Here is a 23,628-nt window from a genome sequence, read left to right as displayed (position 1 = left end):
CTCAAAAATGTTGTTGTAGCATTTTAATTAGATTGCAGTTGTTAAGGTCACACAGTGCATTTAGACATGCTACAGTTGTATTGTTATAAAAGATGTATCTTCCAGGTTGCTTCAGGAGAAATGGCACAGGCAGCTGTAACTGGGTTCCTGTTAAAGAATGTAGTAGTTTGTTTACAACTTATAAGATGTCTATTCCTGAAAAACATTAGCAAGATACTACCCTCATGGGAAGCTTTGATTTATACTGTGTTGGGTCAAATCAAGAAAAAATTTCTTCCATAATATTAACCTTCTGTTTGAATTACCATTTTGTTTTTACTTCTAGTGTCAAATAAATGTAGTTTTGAAATATTATAAAACTCATATTAAAACATTTTCAATATTGGAATTTCAATTTTGAAAGGCTGACCAGGGATAGAAATCAGCAAATTTTACCTCTTGAAGAACACTAAAAACATGGAAAATGCCAAATCTTCATATCACCACAGGAGAAGTTGCAGTTCAGACTCCCCATTGATTATAGATGTTATAACAGGAATCTAAAACTTGCCCAGTGAGCTAAACAGTGCAGGATAGCATCACCATAGGCCAGCCCATAACTACTGTATCTCTTTAGATTTAAAGCCATTTGAGTTTCCATGATTTGTGCTGTAATGGGTACACACAATCTGTATTCCTTTTTGCTTTTGAGAGGTTCTTCATTCGGAGTGGGAGAGGACAGCAGATTGGAACTGACCTAGACCCAGTATGTAGAAGGCCAGCATAAAGGACTCCACACATACTATACATTTATACCTAAATGGTTCAAATGAATTGCATGGGACTGTTTCTGACAGCTAATAGCACTATTTTCAGCCAGAATGATTTATATGGCCCAGAAGCTCTTTAACATACCAGCACAGGCCCTTTAGGTGGCCCTTTAGTTGCCCCTTATTGCTTTGTGTTCATGTTCATAGTCCATACCTGATGGACTGCTTTACCTGATGATAAAGCAGATGACATTGGGCTGATGCTCAACATCTTGTGAAGATGGACAAGAAGTGGCTTGCTTTCAATACAGTGAAAAAAAAAAAAAAACAGAAGAGCCAGCAAAGGTGGCAAAATGATCTGTGTCAAGGTGAAGTTCTGATGCAGTTCTTTTCTTTCCAGGATTTTGCACTGCTCCAGCTTGCAGTATTCTTTTGTCAGAGTGAGAGTGTTGGAACTGAAGGACTGGGGCAAGAATTTTCCCGTGCAGAAGTCCTATTAAACTGCCACAAGATGTGCCCTTGCTGTGCTTTTCTTTCCAAGGGTTATTCTTGGCTGGAGGAAGTTATGTCCAAGTAGAAACTAGCCTGGTGAGTGAACTGGCTCTGCCTAAGGCAATGTTCAAAGGCTTGTTTATTATCTGGGGTACAGATGGCAATAAATATCCATTATTTCATGTAATCAAATGACTGGTTTCTGTTTGAGAACTAAGAAGCAATGCCATTTCCCTCGTACAGTCCCTCTTTTGTATGCCATAATCTTTATTATAATCTGTCTAAAGAGACTGCTCAAGACATTCTAGCATCATTCAATTTGTTGATAAGTGATTAAGAGAGGCAATAAAATGTGGTGAACCCTGCCCAGTGATCATTTTAGCAGCATGAGAAGCTGTCTTTCCTACAAGGCTAAGGAGGAGGATTTTTCTGGCAACTGGTGACAGAAAGAAAAGCAGGATCTCTGTTATCTGCTGTCTTCTGAACAACCACTGTCGTGATCCTGGCCTCAAACCAGGACTGCAGCACCACCTCTCGCCAAGGATGTTGTTCCAAAACAGGTTCCCTCACCCAGGGTGCAAGAGAAAAATCCACACAGAGTCAAGGTATTTGATTTACTTACAGTTCTGCGCAGAAAGGTGTGTTGGGTGGCAAATCCACAAAGCCAGCATGACGACAAACAAAACCTTTCACTATTTATACATTCTAGCAAACAAAACACTTTTTTGTTTCCTTGAAAGCAGAAGAGCTAAGATGATTTATGTGCTTTAAGTTTCAAACAATGGTTTTTGATTGTTTGATTTTTAATTGTGGTACTGCTCCAAAGATTGTTAATGTCCAGAGGTGCTAGATGAGCCAAAACCCCAAAAATACATCCATACACCCCCACACACACCCCCACACACCTCCACAAACCAAAAAACAAAACAAAACAAAAGAACCAACCATACAAACAAAAAAAATCTTTTCTATGGGGTGGAGGGGAAGAAGGGATCAACTCCAAACAAAACTCTTTCTCTGGAATTTCAGTGGGCAAGTGAGACTGTGTTGTGTTTCAGTTGAAGTCCATCTTCTGGATTACTCATTCAACAGGATAGTCACAAAATTTAGAGCAAATTTCTTAGAATACAGAAGTATTTTCCAAAGCATGAAAGAAGCAGAAGCATTGTTACTTTGTAATCCCTACCTGTTTGATTTCTATCTAAAAAAAAACCACAAACAAACAAACAAACAAAAAAAACAAACACAAAAGAAACCAAACACCAACAAAGCAACATTTAACACCATCAATTTTATTTTGCTTCAAAACATGAACTCAGCAGCAGCAAGATACAATCTAAACCCCCATCTTTTCAAGCTCCTGCTTCTCAGTCCTTCATGGCAATAAATATCCATTTCTTGCTACGACAGCAGTACAAATGGAAAGGATTAACAACAGGACACTCCTGTAGTGCCTTGTATGTTTATTGCTGCCCCTGAAGTTTGCAGACAGGACAGTAAGACTTACAGAATATAGGGCTTGTGTAATGTGACCGTACAGCTTTTTCTTTCCCAATAAGACCAAAACGAGTTGCATGTTTTCTAAGTTTTTAAGCTAACTCATATCAAATGAACTTCCAGTCTAGATTGACCAAAGCATCCCTAACTGTAACCCAAACATATTGCTACCCTGAAACAAGTTCCGAGGGGGGAAAAAAAAAGGCTCTGTAACATATCTAAGGAATTTTTTTAGAATAGGTGTGACAGCTATACTTGCCCTAGCAGGCATGAAGCCCTCCAGACAGTGACCTGCACCTGATCTCTGTCATGCAGTGGCTGGCTTCAGGTATGTGATGCTGACCTCTGAAGGCTCCTGGCAGGTGAAGTGTGTGGGGGGTGCCCGTTACCTTTTCCACTTTTACCAGCAAAGAGCAAGACTCCATTTAGCAGTCTCCAGATTCCTGACTGCATTTCTTATGAACTTTGTAGCAGGAAAAGAGGGTGCTGTCAAACTGCCTCACACTGCGGAGAGTCCAAGTCAGTTGCTGCTTCCCAGAGCAGCTTACTTCCAGAGCGTAAGCAGATACTGGGACAACTTTTTTCATCACGCGCTTCTCTGATTACAATAACATTTCTGTCTTGAGGTATTGACTAGTCAATGAAATGTATGTGACCAACATTTTTTTACAAGTTTTTCTCTAGTGACTGAGAACTCCATCGCAAGTGGAAGAACTGAGCCCTTCTCCTACTATTCCTATTAGGATTTACGTGAGCTGCTTAGTCCCAGACATCAGCAGTGATTGTGGAAGCCATGCTGAACACTGAGATCTGTTGAAACCAAAGGAAGATTTTGAGGTAGGCAAACTGACATTGGTGCATGTGGTGAAGTTGCCTGGACTATTAAATAGATAGACATTTGTAGAGGTTTCTTGCCAGTGGGGCTGCCAGAATTGCACATAGGTGCAATACCAGCGCTGGCTGGTATTTTGATAAGCAATTTGAAGTTCGTGAATGGTGTTGAAGAATGTACCTAGTGCTAGTAGGTTGGTGTGCATATGCAGTGGGAGCTGCATGCTGTACCCTGGGTGGAGGAATGGCTGGAGCCCCAAGCAAAGGGCTGTGACTTGGTGCCAACCATGTGCCTGACAAAGGGCATGAGAACCTGTGGTGCTGGCTGTCACCCAGAAACTCCATAGAACCCAAATAAAGAACAAGACCCCAGATCAAAAGGCATGTGCAAGGAGCTTGAAGAGCAGTGAGGAATGGTTGCACTGACTGTAAGGGTATAAAAACCCTGTGACTACTCTGTTGGCGGTCCCTCCCCAGAGGCAGCAGCTCAAGCTGTTATGGTGTTGCTGCACCACTATGAAATTATTTAAGACATCTGGGGCTCTGCTATGGGAAACCTGTCTGACTGTGTGAGTGTGGGATATGTAGGGAGTCAAGCAGGGCACCCATTGGGTCACTGGAGTCACCTGCTATGAAGGGGCTTCAGTCCCGGCAATGACAGCCTGTGGTGGTGTAAGTGTGACTGCCAGAGTGGCTCCTGGATGGTCAGACAGGAAAGTTTTCTTAACTGTGGGTCAGGAAAGAATTTGGGGTCAATGTAAAGAAAGAGATTCTCAAATAAAGATGGTAAGTGTAGAGGAGAAAACTGGAGAGTCAGTCCTAGAGGCTACAGATTGGGGTTAGACCATTTGCTTGACAACATCGGTAGGAGGGATGTGCATGCAGCCTTTTGTAAAATCCTTTCACCCCTGGTTTGTCAGGCTGTTTGTGTCTAGCAAGCCTTGATTTGAGGACAGAGGTTTTGAATCAACATAAAGGTAAGCACAGCAGAGAACAGCCCTTGTGAAGCCTGTACTCTACCAAGAGTCAGTGTTGAGCATAGAGGCAATACTCCGCTCTGGGGCGAGCCGTGATGCTCCAGCCCGAGTGAGGACACACCCCGGGAAGCGAGCAGGTTCCTTGGGGGAGGGCTGCGTACTGGTGCCTGAGGGTCAGCTGTAGATTACAAGGGCTGCAGGGTCTTTACGGCTGTGTGCCCGATAGTCACGCCAAGACCTATCCGTAGGGCAGCGAAAAGCAAACAGGACAAACACTTGTCAGCACGGCCCGAGCTGGGCCCTGCATTTACCTCTGTGCCAAGTGGAATGCCTTGAGGAGCCCGGCTTGTGCCTGCCCGCCTGGGACGGGGTGTCCGCCTCCTTGCCGAGCCCGGCAACCGCACCGGAGGCTCCCCACGCCCTGCAAGCCCCTGCCCCTCTCTGGGCTGGGGACAGCGCAGCGCCCCCACAGCCCCCGCACGGCCGAAGGAGGGAGGGAAGGAGAAAAGGAAAGAGGGGAGGGAAGGAGAGAGAGAGGGAAGGAGGAGGGAGATACGGGCGGACATCGCCGCTCCCGCCCCTCTCCCCCGCTCCCGTGACAGGCTGCGAGCAGGCGGGAGCAGCGTTACCGCCCTGCCCGGCTCTAAGGCAGCATCGCTCCGTCCCTGCCCGGCTCCAAGGCAGCATCGCTCCGTCCCTGCCGCCGCCCAGCCCCATCCAGGATCGGGGCCCGGGGCCAGCTGAGCACGCAGGTGAGGGACCGCGCAGCAGGCACCGAGAGGAGCCGGCGGGTGAGTGCGGGAAGCGGAGGAGGCCGGGAGAGGCTGTCGGGGATCTCGGAAGAGCTGCGGCCTCCCCGGGGCGACGCCAGGCTCCGGCGGAGCGGGGGCCGGGCGGGGGTCCTGGACAGGCAACACCCTCCCCCCGCGGGCCTACGGCGGACCTCGTTCCGGCTGGCGCTGGATCCTGTGAGCACCCCTTGAGCATCCCATGAACATCCCGCTGCGGGCGCGGGCACCCTCTGTTCCCCTGCGTGGGTTTTGACTCTGCCCGGTCCCTGGTCGTGTCTGTCCAGTGACCTCGAAAGAGCGTGTGAGATGCACTGTAGTAAAACACAGTGCATGCTCTGGCTTTGCTTTTTGCCTCTAGCTGTGGGTAGAGGTTGGTCAGACCTCGGAGGCGTGAGGTTTCAAGTTATCTGTTAGAACTGGCTAATGTGATGTTGAATTAACAAAATCACCGGTCAGTCTTTTCTTCAGTCCTGCCGGATACTTGGTCGTGAGTTTCCTACACAAGTGGCCAATCCGATGGCTTGTTCCATTCTACGCTGACAATTAATTGTGCATATGGAATGGGGAGACAGAAGTTCCTAATATTTTCACTTTAGCTGGATTGATATCTTATGGATTTTAATCATCACACAGTAAACCTGTTGTTTCTGGATACAATCCAGTTAGCAGGTTTTTCTGTGCCCTGGGGCACCTTGCCCTATATAAAGATAATTTTAAAGTGTGATATCCTTTATTTGAAATGTGGTGACTGTCACCGCAGTGGCAGCAGTAACAGAGAATGCTACCATGTTGTGTGTGATGGTGTGTTTCCCATAATCTTCATTTCTACTTTCTGTATTGTAACATACAGTCTACATTGCTTATTGTTTTGTTTTGTTGGGGTTTTGTTGTTGTTGTTGGTTGTTTTTGTTTTTTTAAATATGGTTGCATGCTGAGCTTAGATCTTTGGTTAAACCATGTTTAGTGATACATAGGTCCCTCTTCAGAGTTACATGGTTTGGTACCTTGATGTGCAATGTGTTTAAATTCTCCTATGCAGTACAGATTTGCCTTTATTTCTGACATACTACCCTGCTAAAAAGCTAAGGCACCAGTTGTCAAAATGCATCCAAGAAATTGGGACAAAAGGAAAATATTATGCAGAGTCACAATAAGCAAGACAGAGTTTAGAAGAAAGACTGTTTTAAGGAAAACTAGATTTGCAATGAATTCAACTGTTGTCAACTATTTCAATTCTAACCCATTTGAAGGCTGTAAACCAGAACAGAATGGTGGATCTGTTAGAAGTATGGTTAGGCTAACCAGTAGAGGAAATTGCTGAAGCTTTCAAATTTATTTCTTGTTGTCTGATCAGTGTACCTTGTCAGTGACATGTTCATACTCAGTTCCAGTGAAATGGTAAAAGACATTAGCTTAAACCATATCACTTGGCATTCAACCTGAAAAAGTTGTTCTGCATTTATGAGGCAGAAAAACAGCTACTTTGGGCCTCCTAATGCCTGATCACAATAGCAGCATGATTACCTGGTTAGTGCACCGGTGCTTTCATAAAACTTATTAAAATAGCTCATTGATAAGGCAAAAATCAGAGTCAAAGGAAACAATTTTGTGCTTCATCTAAGGAAGGCAGGTGTTTTCTGTGCTGTAGTTTTCTGCAGAATACAGTTGTACAGGAACCTGATCAGGGGTTTTGGGAAAAGTTCTGTGTGCAGCTGAGGCCTGAACAATATGGCCTTAAGCTCATTCTTTCTCTCCTGGTGGAGGTCTCCTTAGGCATGAGCCAAACCAAACTGTAACCTATCCCTGTTGTGGTGCTCAGATGGGATTTACAGGCAGGCCTTGCTCCCCAAGACTGGTTTTGGGGTGCAGTGGTCTGGTGATTGTTGAACACTAGAGTCTGAAAAGTAATATGTTAGGTTTTTTCCCCTATCAACTTGTGCATTTAATACAGTTTGACCAAAGCAGCAGGCACTTCTTCCTTGCTCCTCTTTAAGTGATACAGTAAAATATGCCAAAGGTGGTGTCCAAGGAAAAAGGTGGGTCACTGCAAATCTACTGAAGGCTTCTCTTTGCAGCAAGTGCTGGGAGCATAGCTGTTCTCAGGAGCCCAGGACCTTTTTCTTTTTGTTTTGCCTGGTCACTTTTCATGAGTAGCCAATGGAAGGAGGTAATTCCCCATAAAAGGATAATTGTTCCTTGACAGCAATAGCAGCTGCTACACTAACATATACGAGCCAGCTTTAAATTATTAAGTGAGCTGCAGAAATTATGCCGACTGCCTGCCCTTGATAGGGGTAAGTTGGGTTTAACTCTGTGCTGTCCTGAATTTGTAATCAGCAAAAGACAGCTGGGTTGGTCAAACTTTTGGAGTGATGTCTGTATGAGGAAAACCTTGTCATTCTGGGAAAGAATTCAGGCATATGCTCAGGCAGAAAACTAGCCTAGAAATTTACAGAATCATATGGAAGAGATTAATAGAGAGAAGTCTTTCAACTGGCTTTTCCTTGAAAATTTTGGCATCCTTGGTTTTGTACCGGAAGAAACAAATAAAAGGAGATAGTTCTTCATGGAATAAGCACACCTATGCAACTCCTCACTAAGGTCCTGCCATGGTCTGCAGATAAGAAGTTTACAAGGGTTGGAAGGGAACTGAGACAAGTATCAGGATTAGAGGTCCATTGAGGATTAAATAAAACATATCAGGCCCAGAAAATCTGAATTTTCAGAGAGCATTTCAGTCTAGCTGCCTATATGCTCATTCTGTTGATACCCTTTCCTGGGCGTCTCCCTACAGCTATGTTTGGCGACAGTTACAAGCTAGCTAGACTCCTCTTTTGATCAGTATGGTCATAATTCTAATTTTTTTTCCCAAAAATTATTCTTAACACTTACTTTTAATAACCACATTTCCTTTATGTCAGGCTGGTATGCAGCCACTGGTTAAATTAGTCTATGTACTCAATAATTATTCCTCAATAGAGAAGTGATCCAATTTTTATTTTTTGCCTCCAACAATTTTCTTGCTTCAGCGGTCAAGCACGAGCTTTTCTGCTTCCTGCTGTTTGTCTTGTCTTGGTTAGGCTGATAGGAGCTTACACATCCCTTTGACTCAAAAAAATGCAGTGTTAGCCATCAGATCTTCTACTTGGTCTCTACCACCCTCCCTACCTCTTTTCTTTGCCCTTTACTACACTGACTAGCAGGACTGGAAAAGATGAAAGCAATCAACAGTGTTTACTATAATTGTTTATGGCAAATTCAGCTGCCAGTTAAGTACTAAAGTCATTGTTTATCATTCCATGATTTTTATTTTATTTTTTATTCTTCTTGGAGAGTGAAATAAAACTGCAAATTTATTTTCTTACCTAGGTCTTTGGACAAAATGGGGAATAGAGTAGTGAAACCCAAACATCTGAGGCAGCCAGACAGACATGTAGCAAATCTCGCTATTGGCTGTGCTGCCAACCATAAGTTTTTGATGGACCCATGCCTAGGCATCAGTGTGATCAATGGGCAAGCTGATGTTCTTTGCAGCAAGATACTTGAACTGGAAAAGGAGCTGAAGAGAAAAGACCAAGAGTTGCAAGACAGTCAAAGTCATGTTGCTGAGCTTCAGGAACAGCTGGCTATGCAGACTAAGGTCATAGCAGAACTCACCAAGGAACTTGAGAGCAAGTGTATCCAGTTGAACAAGCTCCAGGATGTTGTTAGCACTCAAGGAGAGCGCTCTCTTCAGCCTTCTCCGTTGAAAGTTTCTGCCAATAGGAGAAGAGGAGCCAAGGAAGGTGTATCTGCAGAGCCAACAACACGGCTGTATGATTTGAGCAAGAAAGCCATGTTTTCCCTTGAAAAAGCAACAGTCCGAAAGGATTCCAGGTGAGCTCATTTCAGAGGGCTTATATAATTGTGTTACAAGGATATTCCTTTTATCACAATGATATACTGTTCTCATGATAAATCCAGATTAAAGTAACCATCTTTTTCATCTAGGCTTTGTCGCTGTGGTAGTGAAATGCTGGTTGAGTTTGTGTGATTCTTTAACCAAGACTCGTCTGTGTCACACAGACTTCAGATGAGGAGTGGTGGGCAGGCTCTGTATTTTAGATGAGACTCTTACAGTCTCTTTGGGCTTTATCTTTACAGCCAGCTAAGCAGAGCCTACGTGTCTTCTAGGCTAGATCTAAGCCTCTCAGGTGTAGGTTTGCCTAGTGCTTGCAGCTTAAGCTGTCCTCTGGAACACTGATGAGAAGGTGCCTGGATGCTTTCACCCAGTCTCATTCTTAATCCTACAGCACGAATGGGTTGGGAAGGAGCAGGTGACCCCAGATCAGCTCTCCCAAATGCAACATGGACACCGTTCCTGAGCTGTGCACAAAGTTTGTCAGCATAGTTTCAACTCGGTCTGGTGCAGAATGCAGTGAAATATTTTGTACGATGTGATTGTCCTCTTAGCTTCCTCCTGCCCTCCAGCTTCTGGTAGTCATGGTGTAGAAACTGAATTGTACTTTTCCTCTTTGAATCCAGTTATGCTTTCTAGACTCTGAAAGACTCAGAAATACCTGTGGTCACAGCTGACCTTGTGGACAGATGTATTAGACTGGTATCCTTAAACGTAAGGACCTCACAGTGTAGACAAAACTTGAGTATCTGTTTTAACATGGTGGTAGCCAGAATCCGTCTGGACTTCAGCTAGTGGCTTAAGTGCCTCAGATTTGCAGGGAGTTTTATTATTCTGTTAAAAAAATCATGGCATATATGAGTGTGCCGTAGTACTTCTGAGAGTTATGAGACTTGATTTCTCGTCCATCATGCCCAGCATTACACATTAGAGTGTGTCCTGTGAATCAGAAAGGCTGCCTGAGTCACCATAAAGCACTGAGAACTTCAGCTAGCAGTGTTTTTCCACAAGAGAACTGCATTAATATTTTATCACAAGTACCTGGGCACTTTAAATCACAGTTGTTTTAGGAGTGTTCTACTTGTAATCACCTACCTGTCTTCTCCTTGACATGGTCCTTGAACTGTTGCCCACCAGATGGTTTTCTAGGGTGCTTTCAGAGACAGAATTGTAACAGCAGTGAGGAGCAAAGGCAAGAAAGAGCCAGTTGATTGGCTAAGTGCAGCAGTCAGAACAAAACCAAGTATTGCAGCTTAAGCAATCTAAATGTAATGCACATCATCTTTTGATGTGATAGAGGGCAAAGTATCATTTGATCTTCCAAATACTTTGGAAGCAAAACTGTACTGCTGTGCACTACTTTGCTTTTCAGTTAGATAAGCCTGTGATACACACTTGTTTAACATCATCACTTTCCAACTGAGACAAACAAATGCTGAAAGGTACGTTTAGTTTCCTTACCTAGGCAGTAAATACTGTAGTAGGTCAAGTTCAGATAGGTGGCATACATGTAAGAACAAAGTCTGACCTTTTCTGTCTACAGAATTCTGCCCACTGTAACTAGCAAATACTGATTCTTTAGCCTAACTGTGTCTATAGAAGTGTTTAGAGTTGCTCATACCAGTGGCTGCCTCTCCTTTACAGAGAAATGACTTAATGAAGCCTCACTTCTCCATAAGATAATTGCACAGTGTTGGTACACACTTGTGAATGCAGTTATTTCAGAAGGAGGGGAAGCTCCATGCTATGTCCTTGAATTTGCATTGAGTCCAGAGTGTCACCTATCCCTTTTAAAAATATTTATAAAACAAATGGCATAATTTAATACTATTCATTTAGTAGGGTTTTAAGTGCCATGTTTTTGTTGGGAGTATCTCAGCATGACTGATTTTAATGAAAGTTTTAGAAGCTTTCAATGGTTCTTATCTATCCTATATGAGTGGATGTTTTTTCATGTTTTTTCTTCTCTTGAGCTACTTGGATAAATCCATCTCAGTTTCAAAAAATGAGGTTTTTTCCTTAATGGGAGTTTAAGCATTGAAAATTTAACTAAAGCCTGAATATTTCAGAGTTTTACCATGGTATATGAGAACAGATCTCTCAAAATCTTTCAAATGGAAAATATTTTTAATCTCTTAACCTTTGCAGTGTTAACAATGCAGGTGTCTCATTATCTGTAGGATAGTTCTCCATTTTTCCGTGTCCTTACAGAGAATGCTATTACCATCAGCAGCATTTAAACTGCCTTTATCAAGTCCCTTCCTATTACGGGCTCAGCACCATGACCCAGTTCTGTTATCAGCCATTATGGGCTGGGGAGGAACTGTCTTGACCGTTGACATTGATATCTTTTATCAGCCAATGCGAGCAGATTGCCAAAAATCTCTCATTAGTAGCAGAAAGGTATATTAAGAGAAAGCATTGCACAGCAAAACGCATGTTGTACCTTTGCACCTGTGAGGTAACATCTGTCTTATGATGGGAATAAATTCCCAGTCCTGTTCACAAAAAACTATTCTTAGGCTTTCAGGTGCTGTTTCTAGAGTTTGACTGGGAATCTGTTGAAAGAAGCAGGGGGAACATTTCTGTGAAAGCTAACAGCAGGTTAGCTGTTAGCTGAAGAAGGATGCTGTGGCAAAACTCGCCCTGGGCAGTGAAGTCCTAGTAACAGTGGGACCAAGAGATACCTCAACACCAGAAGATTCGATGTCTCTGTGCACCCCCTTTTTACATTTTAGTAGTTCTCATAAGGACAGCGACCGACACCAAGTACTGCACTACATGTCTTCTGTCTTCTCAGGACATCTAATTATTTCCAGCAGCCATTCTCAAAAGTGGAGCAGGTATAGGAGACATGAAGGGACAACTGTTAGTGTGCTGGATGCCCAGAAGTGAGCAAGCAACTGATTCGAGAGCCTGAGCTATAGTTACCATACTCATGAGTCCTTCACTCTGTGGCCAACTGCGCTTCCTGGAAACAGCATAGTCTCCTATGTAGTTCTGGAAGATTTTGTACTCGTTTTAAGTATTTGGTTATATGGAATTACTCTATTTTATTGCAGCATTGTATGCATGATGCAGGCCAGGGTGAATTAAATTAGCAAGTTTGGTTTTAGCAGAAAACTAAGTTAGAGATTATGTTCCAATAACCCTGTTGCTTTCATGAGTTATGATCTCCTTTTCTAAACATAGTCCTTACCATAGCTAACTTGATTAGAGTAGGTCTTAAATGCCTCAGAAACTATCAGGGTGCAGACTTTGTTACACTACCTTACATGCATGTTAGGAACATGGGACTTACAGGCAGAATTTATATTTCATTTCAGCAGTAAAGGAAACCTAATCATAAAAGCTCCATCAGTGCAGCAGTTGTTTGATTGTGTCCATTTCTGACATGGATTCAAAGCACTGCTTTATAGGAAGCCCTTGACCCCAGACATACACAAGTCAATGAAAACTCATAGATTGCCCAGTAGGTATGTATAGCCTGCTTTATCTCAAGTGGTTAGTTATTATTAGTGAATTCATCCACTGTTTATTTTCCCATATTTTCTTCTTCCTAAAGTCCAGTCACTGGACTCTTCCACCAGCAGCTCAAATATAGACTGCTCTTGTCTTTACAACTCTCTCATACCTGTGTATTTACGAAGACAGGAAATGATGCAGGGACTGTCTCTGGGAGCAGCGAGAACAAGATTGCTCCACAGGAATAAGTGGACCAGGTTACTATAGCACAGACAATTCCCTCACTAACCAGGTCTGGACAGGGTGGGCTGAGCAGGTGGTGATAACAGGGTCCATCAAGAGTCCCACAGAAGAAGCAATCAGATGCAAGCTCTAACCAAGAGACAGAAAAAAAGTACTTACAGTATTGGACCAATACCCATCCAGAAGGCAAAACCAAAATCAATTGTTTCTATACCATAGCCCAGACAAGAACTGAATGCCCAGACCTGAGCTTTAAGAGAGTATGCATTCTGATGGGCAGAGGATGTGTGGTGGTCCCAAAGGAGGCTGAGCAGTGTAGGTAAGGCCTATTACTGCCCTCAGGGCTCTGACAGATCTGACTCTAGTCAGATGGGTATAGGGTTTCCCTTTTTCCAGTCACCTGGAACTTCACCTGACTACCATGACTTTTCAAATATCATGGAGAGTGGCTTGGCAACTTCCAATTATAGTCAAAAAATTCTGAGAAGCAGTAAAGGAAAGGGCCTGCTTTGGGAAGATTCTCCCATGTTTGGTCATTCTTAAGAAAATATTTGGCATCCCACCTGACCAAACTATGCAGGATTTTTCCTCAGGTAGTAGCATTTATGCTGTTTGTTGTCATCTGTGCAAAGGAAGTGAGCACAGTAGGGGTAGGAAGAGTTTTTCAGGGATGTGGATGGAAGGCAAAGAGTGGTGCAGGAAAGGATCAGCACTAATCCTCCACCTCCACACACACCTCTCCTATGTCCTGGACTTACTTTGTGAATTTTGGAACAATGTTCAAATCAGTTTGCTTCGTAGCTATAAACAGGGAATGCCACAGGATCAATGTTATTTTACCCATGCAAGGGAAGTACTTTGTAGTCATTTTTCAGCCACACCCATCTACAACTTGCTTCGTTTTACCCACCACCAGTATCTTCTAACATTCTCCTAAGAAAAAACAATACCTGTTAATCATGTTTTTGCATACTTTAACTTACTTGCATCTTTGCACAACTCAAAGAGAAACTCTTGATGAGGTTTTAGTTCAATCAATGTTGACTTTCAAATCATCGGTGCTGTGTTTTTGCTGGATATTAGAAAAAATTGCTTTGGAATCTTAGAAAAGCTGGCAATCCTAATGCAGGCAGTGCTATGTGAAGACATACATTTCAGTTTTCTTTCCTTCAGATAAGCGGGGCTACATATCTGAGTTGTGCAATGGGGAAAGAATATCGTAAGAAACAGTGCAAAACTTTCTGGGGAGCCTGTCTTCCTGCAAGGACTGTAAAATCCTGCAAGGATTGGAATATTTGTCAGTGGTACTGGCTGAGCAAGTATGAGAAATAAAGGGGAGCATCTTGAGAGGAATGAATGCTTGGTGAATAATATACCACAACCATGCTGGGTATTTTAAACTTTGTTTTTTTCTTTGCAACCAGTGAGAAGAAGCTTATCACGGATGCCCTAAGCAGAAATCAGTTCTTGAAGAGACTGGAGCCTCACCAGACACGAGATATGGTGGAATGTATGTATGAAAGAACTTTTCAGCAAGGCAGCTACATCATCAGACAGGGAGAACACGGCAATCACATTTTTGTGCTCAAAGGTGAATATTGCTTGCTTATATAACACACAAGTGGAAGAAACAAGAAAGTAGTTCAGAAGTTTGGGCAGAAAGCCACAGTGATGGTATTTGTGCTCCTAAATAATTTATGCTGGCCCTGATGAGGGCAATGCAAGTTTTACCTGTGACTTTTATGAAACAGAGTGAGAAAAACGAAAAGCACCTTGGAAACTTGAATCTTGATTTAATGCTATTTCATGACCTCTTTCACTTCTAAAAACATAGAGGCAAGCAAATCCTTTTTGTTGTTTGTGCAGCCAAGCCCTTTTTCTCAAAAGAAAGAACAGGGATTATGTAAAATATAGAAAACTTCTCAATGGTGAAGCCACTTCTGAAATAAACGTGCTTTCAACATTCATGAGGGCTTATACTAGTTTTCTGTGCATTTGAAATTGAGATGAGGTCTGCATTTACTGCTCTCAAAGCTGCAAGGTTTTTTGGGTATTTTTTAAAGACCTGTTTGGATTTTTCTTGGGGGAAAAAAAAAGAAAAAAAAGGAAAAAGTCAAACAAACAACAAGGCAAATAAAAAGCTTTAGGATAAAAAAGCTTTCATAAGACTATGCCAACAGGTCTGAAGTAATCTCTCTGCAGTCATCTGTGCTGACTGCTACTGTGTTTACACAGAAATCTCTAATTGCAGATCAGTCATAGCGGACCCCAAGTTTAACACCTGGAAGTTGCTCCTGGGAGCAATTGTCTCTTTCATCATCTCACCATTAAAAATTAATTTGCATATTTTGTCAATTTTGGACCACTAAAAGGCCCAGAGACTCATATGAATTGGAGTTCACGCTGTAAGGAGTATGTTCTGTTGAGGCAGGAATATTTAATCCAGAAGCATCCTGCTTTATGTTGGAAAAACATTTTCTGTCTTCTGCTTTCATAAAGATGGATTAGTTTGAAAAAAAGATGGTATCTGTGTTAGGATAACATAAATGGTGCTGGGAGAGGAAGAGGAGGTGGGATTTGTAATGAGATAGTCATATTCTTGCAAGACACAATGATAACATTTTGAAAAAAGATGAAATATTAGAAAGAAGATGTGCACCTGGAAATTTTTTCTGGGCCACAACCTATGAAGAAATTCAGACTTTGCTAGATTTGTAGTAAGACAATTTGTAGTAAGACAATTTCTTGAGGAAAGATATAATGTGCTTTTAATTTTTAATCTTGCATTCTGCACACATATACACATACATGTGTATGAACAGACAAACCTCATGAGTAATTTCTTCAGTGGACTGTATGTTTTAAGACCTTAAGTTTGTCTACACCACACTAAACTACCTGAACCATTACTGACTGTTTGTTGTAGCCAAGATTTATCCCTTTAGAATTTACAAAGGCCTTCCCTTTGAGAGCAGATTTGTAGATTAGCAGAACATTTACAAAAAGCTAAATCTCTACGGGTTTGTATGTGTGTTTCAAAGCACTGTTTGCATCCTTGCTCCCATTCCTGTGTTCCAGGGAGTGGCAAAGTCAGAAATATATTGATTTGTTTTCCATTCACTTTGTACAGTTGAGCACAGTTTTTAATACCTGTTATCGTGATGATTTTTGACAGAGGGCAGTCTGGAAGTCTTTCAGCAGAATAAGCTGCTATCCTCAATACCTGTGTGGACAGCATTTGGTGAACTAGCCATTTTATACAACTGCACACGGACAGCTTCTGTGAAAGGTATACCTAACAATAACAATATTGCTCAAAATGAAAACTGTGTATTTTTGTGAGGTCCCTGTTATATCTAGATTCATTTTGAAGTTTTTATTTCATAAATGTTTGCATTTCTTGAGTGTCTGCAGTAAGCTCATGTTTCCTTCCTTGTGTTCTTTCTGCTTGGGAACTCTAATAACACTATGCCATGAATATAATTCCATGTCTAGCATAACCCTTGATAAACAATTAGGCATCTCCAAAGTATGCTGGTTAGCCTGATCTGTACCATACTAACTACCAAGGAAGGACTGTGTTTTAATTTTGGATGCTTTAGTAGTGGTGATGATCTTTGGCTCTTATGTGCTTGTGTCAGACGCAAACCTGAGGCTAAATTACAATGAATTTGAAAAGATATTAGAACCATGGTGTTTCTACTAGAGGAGATAAAGTCTAATTCAAGAGGAAATATGATACATAGGAATTAGTTTCTTTTGTACTTCTTTTAGTTCTGTATTGTCATTATGTTACTGAGTCTTGCCTAGATTAATTTGCAGCTGGCATTTGGGAGATTTGATTTTGACTTCAGATATGCTGGTGGGAGAAATGAAACTTCCAGATGAGACATGCTGCTTATCTGAGGCAAAGGCTTTTTGCATTTTGTGTTTGTGGACTGACAAGGGTGGAGTTGTTAAGTGTTGCTCTGATACAAATATCCCCCTTCCTGAGTATTCATCTGTTAAATAACCCTTGATTCCTTTTCTAACCTGCCATAATTTTTCTGTGACAAACAAGTAAATGACCAAATATGATTAAGTTCATCATTTTTCCTCTCCACCATTCTGTAAGTATTACTTGTGTTTGAAGACTAATTTCTGTTCTCATCTAAATCTGCAGGGACTTTGAACCACCATTACTGGTTATGACAAGTTCATCTTGACTTAATAAGGGGCAAATGGAATAAAACAAGAAGTTATTTTATTTTAAAAGCTTTTGGTCTTTCTTCCTGCACCCAGTTGAGGCACTTAATCATTGCTGGCTGTGCAGATGGAAGTTATTACATGTAATCTGTTTTTGTTGCTGCCTGATAAACAGAGCAGCATCAGTAATGTGATTACTTTACTAGCATGCTGTTCTACTTGAGTATATTCCCTACTTTTCTTTTTTGCCTGCTGTACAGTATTAGCATTAGAAAGTAGTGTTTCTGCATAATAAGATGTCAAGCTGCTTTAGACCTTTGTTAACATTAATTGGTTTTGAGGTAGGACAAGAATTGTCCAATTATGGACACAAAAGGGTATTTGAATACTTGAAATCACTGCAGGAACCTACCCCTCCCCAGTAGCTTTCCCGTGTTTCTTGTGGAGGAAGAGCAGTACAATGACATAACTGAGCATGATTCGTAAATACACATGGGGAAACCCTTTCTTATGCTGGATCTAGTGACACCCTTCTCCTGCAGTCTTTGAGAAGTGACAAGTAAAGGACTTTATCCAAACAGCTTTTCAGTGGCTGCTGCTACTCAGCAGCATCTTCACGTGCACTAGCTGTATTTGAAATTGGCAGTGAGATTTACTCCTACGTTTCTGAATTTCTGTCTTTTTTTTAAGTTCGCCCTTGAGACGGCAGGCTTTTTTCTAGCCATATAACTGCTTTATTTAGCTAAGGTGCAAGAAACAGGAAATAATATTTCACAATAGCCTGGATACTTGCCATATTTTCTTCATGGAAGGTAAACTGAAAGATGTCATTTAGGACAAAAACAAAACCAAAGCAATATCTTTGTTCTCCCATCCAGCATCCAAAAATATCTTTTGAGCTGTTTTGCTAAATGGCAGAGTATATGGTTATATCATGTGTACAACAACCAATGACTGTGCATCGTTTTAAAACTGGTATTTTTCTTTCCTGTAAAATTATTTTATGTTTATGATAAATTGAGGAAGTAAATTGCACTCAATTTTTCTGGAGCTTTTCTTTATCCCAGACAAAGCAGTTTTGTTCTTATTCATGACAGAAGGAAAACTGCTGTATATGGTGTAACATCCTTAAAATGAAGAGAATAAATTAAACAGGATCACTTCTTTTGCTTAAAAAAATTAAAGATGCAGTGTGTTCTGTTGTGTCAATGATTGCCCACGGAGGCTGCTTAGTGGTTTGCATCTTTGATGCTGAATCTTGTGCATGCTTACTGTATTAATATTTTGATTGTCTTTTGAAAGGTAATCATTAATGTTTCAATTACCCTTTATTTCCTTATAAGATGGATACACTGGAGGAAAACTGTGTGAGGATCACAGGATTAAATGAAATTAAACATGTTTCTTGACTTCTGTTATTTCTATCTTATTGGATATGTCACACACATTTGCATGTAATCTGAATTAGAGATGAACCCAAACCGCAGAATTCAGCATCACAGAGTTTGGAAAACTTCAGCCAAGTTTTTGTTTCTTTCAAATCAGTTCCTTTGCAGATTGCAGCTTTTGGGTGCAATGACTGTCTGTGATAAGAGTAGATCTTCACAAGTGTTCAGCCTTGTTTGTGCTCGTAGTAAATGGCTGGATTTTCAAGGTTACTCAGCCTATGGGGTTACGTGGAAAGTGCTCCATGGAGGAACCATTTGAAAATCTATGCCTTACTTTAGTGGGCATTGTTTAAGTGGGAGTTGAATTCTCTTAAAAGTCTGATTGCAGTAGGTGCTGGATGTTTTAAAATTTGCCCTTGGGCCTTTTGAAAGTGCTCATCTGTCTTGTACCATGACCTCAAACTGTAATATCGTCCGTCAAATAATTTGAAAACGTTGTTGACTTTGTTCTTGGTTTTTTGTTTTCTAAAAGCAATCACTAATGTTAAAACATGGGCATTGGACAGAGAAGTGTTTCAAAATATCATGAGAGTGACAGCACAAACAAGACAAGAGCAATACAGAAACTTCCTTAGAAGGTAAATATAATGAGTTCCTAATTCTGATATTGTTTTGGGCTACTTACTAAGGTGCACAACAATACTATGTCTGTCTTGTAAACAGAGAGAAAAAAATGCTCCTAATGTAAATACAGCCTCAAAAGCCTATTTACCTATTTCCTTTTTTTTTTTTTGTAAGATTCATAAGAGAGTTTTTCCCATTTTAATTGTTTTTCTCCTGCACATTATATTAGGAGACTTCAAGAGGTGCTTGAATGCTTTTAAGTAATAGAATAAATGTGTAGAAAAGTTACCTGTTTAGAAGTAAAACAGTATAATGAATAAATAGAGTTAAGTAAATCCTCCAACTAGTAGTTGATTTGCTGCTGGAGTAGATTAAGGAATATTCCTTATCCCTTGGAGACTTGAATAGGAGATCTGCATGTCTCTCAGCTTATGAACTGATTCCAACGTAAATTACCAGGAAATTTGCAGAGTAGAATAATTCTCTCTCCTGCAGGGAACACTGGGCATTGTACCATGCTTCTCCTTAGGAAGATAGTGAAATTAAAGGTTCCAAACCATAATTAGCTCATTTCATATTTTGATTTTTTAAATAAAGAATGACCATTCTGTTATGCCTTCAAATCAAGATTTGAAGGCATAACAGAATCAAGCCTACCCATGCATAGAATGTCATGTGTATTTTTACATCCATCTCTCCCTTCTATATATAATTCTTTTTTGAGCCTGAGTAGCTAGAAAGTTCTATAATTTCCTAATTTTTACTAGTCTGAGTGATCAGGGTGGAAAGCTTTTTCATTCTTACCGCCAAGTTCATTAAGTCATCACTGTAATTGGATTCTCTTTTAACAGTTTTCCAAGGAGTGCTGAAATTTTTACCTTTGTCTGATTTTGAAGTCTCTGCAGTGCATTTGAAAATACGTCCTTGGACTACTATAATGACTTGGTTTTGCAGTTACTGGATTCTGTATGAATGAATTTTGAAATCAATCCCTATGCCCATTAGAGTTTTTTCCGCTGCTGAAATACAAAGTTGATTTACAAACTGACCAATGTTTGCCACGTTTCTAAGTTGTAAGCTGTGCGAGTTTTGTTTCTCTGAAAAACAAGATAAGAATGCTTGAACCTTCCAAATTAAGGTTTAGTTGTGTATTGTGTTCACCACCAGTTTAACTAGCTATAAAATGTGATTGTACAGATTGTATAGATCAGATCATGAAAAAAGTGTTAACGACAACTTTGGGTTTGGTTTTTTTTTTGTTCTGCATTTCTGTTTTCTGGAAGTGTGTCCCTGCTGAAAAACTTACCTGAAGATAAATTAACCAAGATCATGGACTGCCTGGAGGTGGTAAGATACTGTTAAGTTCTTCTAAGTAATGTTCAGTAAGCTTTCAAAATAACAAAGAAGAATAAATCATTAAAAATAAAAACCAACCAAGCTTTCTGTAATACGAGTGTGGGTTTGTATTGATCAAAGTGGAATTCCAGGTTGCAGCAAATAATAACTTAATATTATGTCACTAAATATTATGTTTTTGGCAATGAAGTAGTCGAGCAAGTAGATAGGAGATCTATAATCTAGCCTTTATTAAGTTTAAGTACAAAGTTGAAGGAGGCAGATCAAGTGATGCGTGGCCATAACACATGGGGATGAGGAGATCATGGTGTTGATTATGTGAAATGGCAAATGGCCTTAGCACAGCAATATCCTAAACAGTGGCTGTTTTTTTTTTTCTTTATCGTGGGGCTCCTGGCAAGGGAGAACTTGTAGGAAACACTGAGATCACAAAGCTGGAAGTTAACACGGAAAAAATGCTTGATTGAAAGTTAAATAATCAGGTAATTCATTACCTGCATTGTAATGAATGGTAATGGTGGTCAGGATTCCTTAGCAGACACAGACAAATTGGTGCCTTGGTAGCTTGCAACAGATAACTTAGGCATTCCCACTGAGATGTCAAGCCTGAAATTACTTTTGGAAATAGGTTTTTGATTTAGAACTCTTTTAAGAGTTTTCGAATTTTTTTTTCCTTTGTTTTCCCTTGCTTCATAAGGAGGACACAAGAGTTGTGGTTTTTTTAAACAAATAATGTGCTGCTGCATTAAGATTGGCCTCTCTCTTTCTGTAGTGGAATGGTTGCACAATATGGGATATAATGTATGAAGGAGATAGGAAGTTAAACATTAATGGAAGATGCACAGGTATTAAGAACTCTGCATAGTAATGAGAACTTTCAAAAAGGCTAACAGCTCATTAGAGAATATTGTCTCTCCCTTCCCTCCCCAACAGGAGTACTATAACAAGGGAGATTATGTTATTCGGGAAGGAGAAGAAGGGAACACCTTCTTCATAATAGCAAAAGGAAAGGTAAGATTTTATAAACCTAACTTATAAAGTAAGTACATACATAAACCTGCATGAAGTAGGTTATGTACAAACACTTACAATTCAAAAGCTACTTTGAAGGGTGTGATCTTCAGTAAAATCTGTGCAGAGTGTTTTTGAGGATGCTGTATCACTGTATCGAGTATCCACAATACCGTGATGAAAGCCTGGAGCAGCATTTCAGAGATTCAGGGAGACTAATTTTCCATTCACAATGAACCCATGTTATACTGTTCTAATTATAATGTAATTAAAGTGTGTCCTGAAGCCTCTTGACACTGCAGCAGAGATGTAAAGTCAGTTTTTTTGTAAATGAGCTTTGATCCTATGTCTTCTCCTTAGATTTAAAATCTGATGGTCAAAACATAGGTTTGTGAAATGTCTAAAAAGTAATGAAGTCTTAGGCTTAATGGAGAATGCCCTTCTAGGTGTTTCAGAATCTATTCCTGTCATTTGTTAGTCCCAGAGGAATAAGGCAGCAGCCTTTATCCATCAGCTGTTACATTGGCAGCTGACATGGGACTCTGAAGAAAGAAATCAGAGGAATTTTCATCAATAAATTTCCAGGAGGATTTCCAAAATGTTTCTGTGTCTGGAGATATTCTGATTTGGTTTTTGCTAATGTGGGCATAGCAGAATGTGTGCTACTGTGGAAGCAGAGTTTCATGAGGGGGGAAATGCTAGTTAATTCTTCTGGAGGCTATTGGTTTAGCTGAGAAGACAAAAAGTTCATATGATCCCTGCCCATGGTGGGAACTGAAGTATTTTTCAGTTTTTCATTAAAATGTGACTTATTTTTGCTCTGTTTTAAAAGGTATGAGGAGAAAATATTTGGGGGTGGGCAATAATGAATATATTCCTTCTTCTCAGCAAAAATCAGAGATGTGTCAGGGTTTGGTTTAAATTTTTGAGAGGGAAGAGTAATTAAATATATTTATAACTCTCTCTGCAACATTACAGAGTTCAAGACATTTATGAAATACACATAAAAGAAAGGAAACCTTACCAAATGTTTATTCCTGTACTTTCCAGGTGGTAGTTACCCAAAGTACAGCAGATCACTCACAGCCTCAGCTGATTAAAAATCTACATAAAGGGGATTACTTTGGAGAAAAGGCTCTTATTAGGTTAGTTCCCATTGTCTGATTCATGATATGTAGTATTTCAGTTGTCCTTATCACTATGTATTCGATTCTTTGGAACATATGTTTTGATTGTAAAGTAGATTATGGTAGTGACTGACTTTGCCTTAATGTTTTGGGTTTTTGCAGATAGAACTTAAAACTATACACTGTCATCTACCTTTAGTTTTCCCTTTAGAAGTCAAATGCTGGCCCTCTCTGCGCTGTGGCTTATTGTTTATATTTCAGTAAAAGATGTGATGAAAACTTGTTCCAGGATCTATATGACTTTAAAATGGATAAGCTCCATCATGACTGGACTGAGCTGTTGTTTCCCTCGCCCATGATAGTAAGAAACAGAAGGAGTCATATAGTACATATTTATGAGTGATTGAGTAGGGAATTTTTTGGTTTTGTGGAATGTTTTATATTCAAGGATCATTTCAGAATTAAGTAGTAAATCCTGATATAGTGCTAATTACAGCTCACCCTAATTTCTTAGAAGGTTGCTAAAGGATGTCATGATCCAAACCCTACTGAAACCAGAAAAAATACTGTGCTGGATGATAATAATGACTAGTAAAATGGTACAATTTTGTATTTGGTTCAGCAATATTAATTCAGATACAGGCTGCAAAGTCCTTTGAGGAGTTTCACCTGTAGAAGCTGGGATCCTCCATGGGTACAGTGTGAGGTACAGTGTGAATCCTCACTATTTCGAGGATTTTGATATATTTGATATGTTTCTGAAAAAGTACATTTCAATTCTTAGTGACGACGTCAGATCAGCAAACGTTATTGCAGATGAGTACAACGTGGAGTGCCTCGTTATAGACAGAGAGTAAGTACTCTGCAGTTCAATAAAAGACTTGCATCCTCTTTTAGTAGGTTAACATGTGACTTTCAGAAGGCTTATGTGACTTCACTATAGACAAAATCACAATCTTTTCTGAAGGGAACACTGAATGAGTGTTTATGGTTT

General features: G+C 40.4%; 1 protein-coding gene across 3 annotated transcripts in view; it reads left to right on the top strand.

Moving 5' to 3' along the window:
• The first annotated feature begins 5,209 nt into the window (after window positions 1-5,209).
• The window catches only part of PRKG2 (protein kinase cGMP-dependent 2), a 32,055-nt gene continuing 13,636 nt past the window's right edge, over window positions 5,210-23,628 (top strand). For 2 of the 3 annotated variants that reach the window (XM_027887273.1, XM_027887272.1), the window contains exons 1-9: window positions 5,210-5,298; window positions 8,707-9,213; window positions 14,368-14,534; window positions 16,119-16,232; window positions 19,049-19,154; window positions 20,424-20,487; window positions 21,430-21,507; window positions 22,558-22,652; window positions 23,419-23,487. In XM_027887273.1, coding sequence (XP_027743074.1) covers window positions 8,720-9,213; window positions 14,368-14,534; window positions 16,119-16,232; window positions 19,049-19,154; window positions 20,424-20,487; window positions 21,430-21,507; window positions 22,558-22,652; window positions 23,419-23,487 — 1,187 coding nt within the window. In that variant the 5' untranslated portion in view covers window positions 5,210-5,298; window positions 8,707-8,719. Of the gene's footprint in view, window positions 5,299-8,706; window positions 9,214-14,367; window positions 14,535-16,118; window positions 16,233-19,048; window positions 19,155-20,423; window positions 20,488-21,429; window positions 21,508-22,557; window positions 22,653-23,418; window positions 23,488-23,628 lie in introns of those variants that run through there. The other variant, XM_027887274.1, reaches the window with a different exon arrangement.

The sequence above is a fragment of the Empidonax traillii genome, unplaced genomic scaffold (assembly GCF_003031625.1).
Source record: "Empidonax traillii isolate 1590-97213 ecotype Southwest subspecies unplaced genomic scaffold, ASM303162v1 scaffold205:size1172791, whole genome shotgun sequence".
NCBI classification, from domain to species: Eukaryota; Metazoa; Chordata; class Aves; order Passeriformes; family Tyrannidae; genus Empidonax; species Empidonax traillii.
This window is presented reverse-complemented; position numbering and strand designations above follow the sequence as displayed.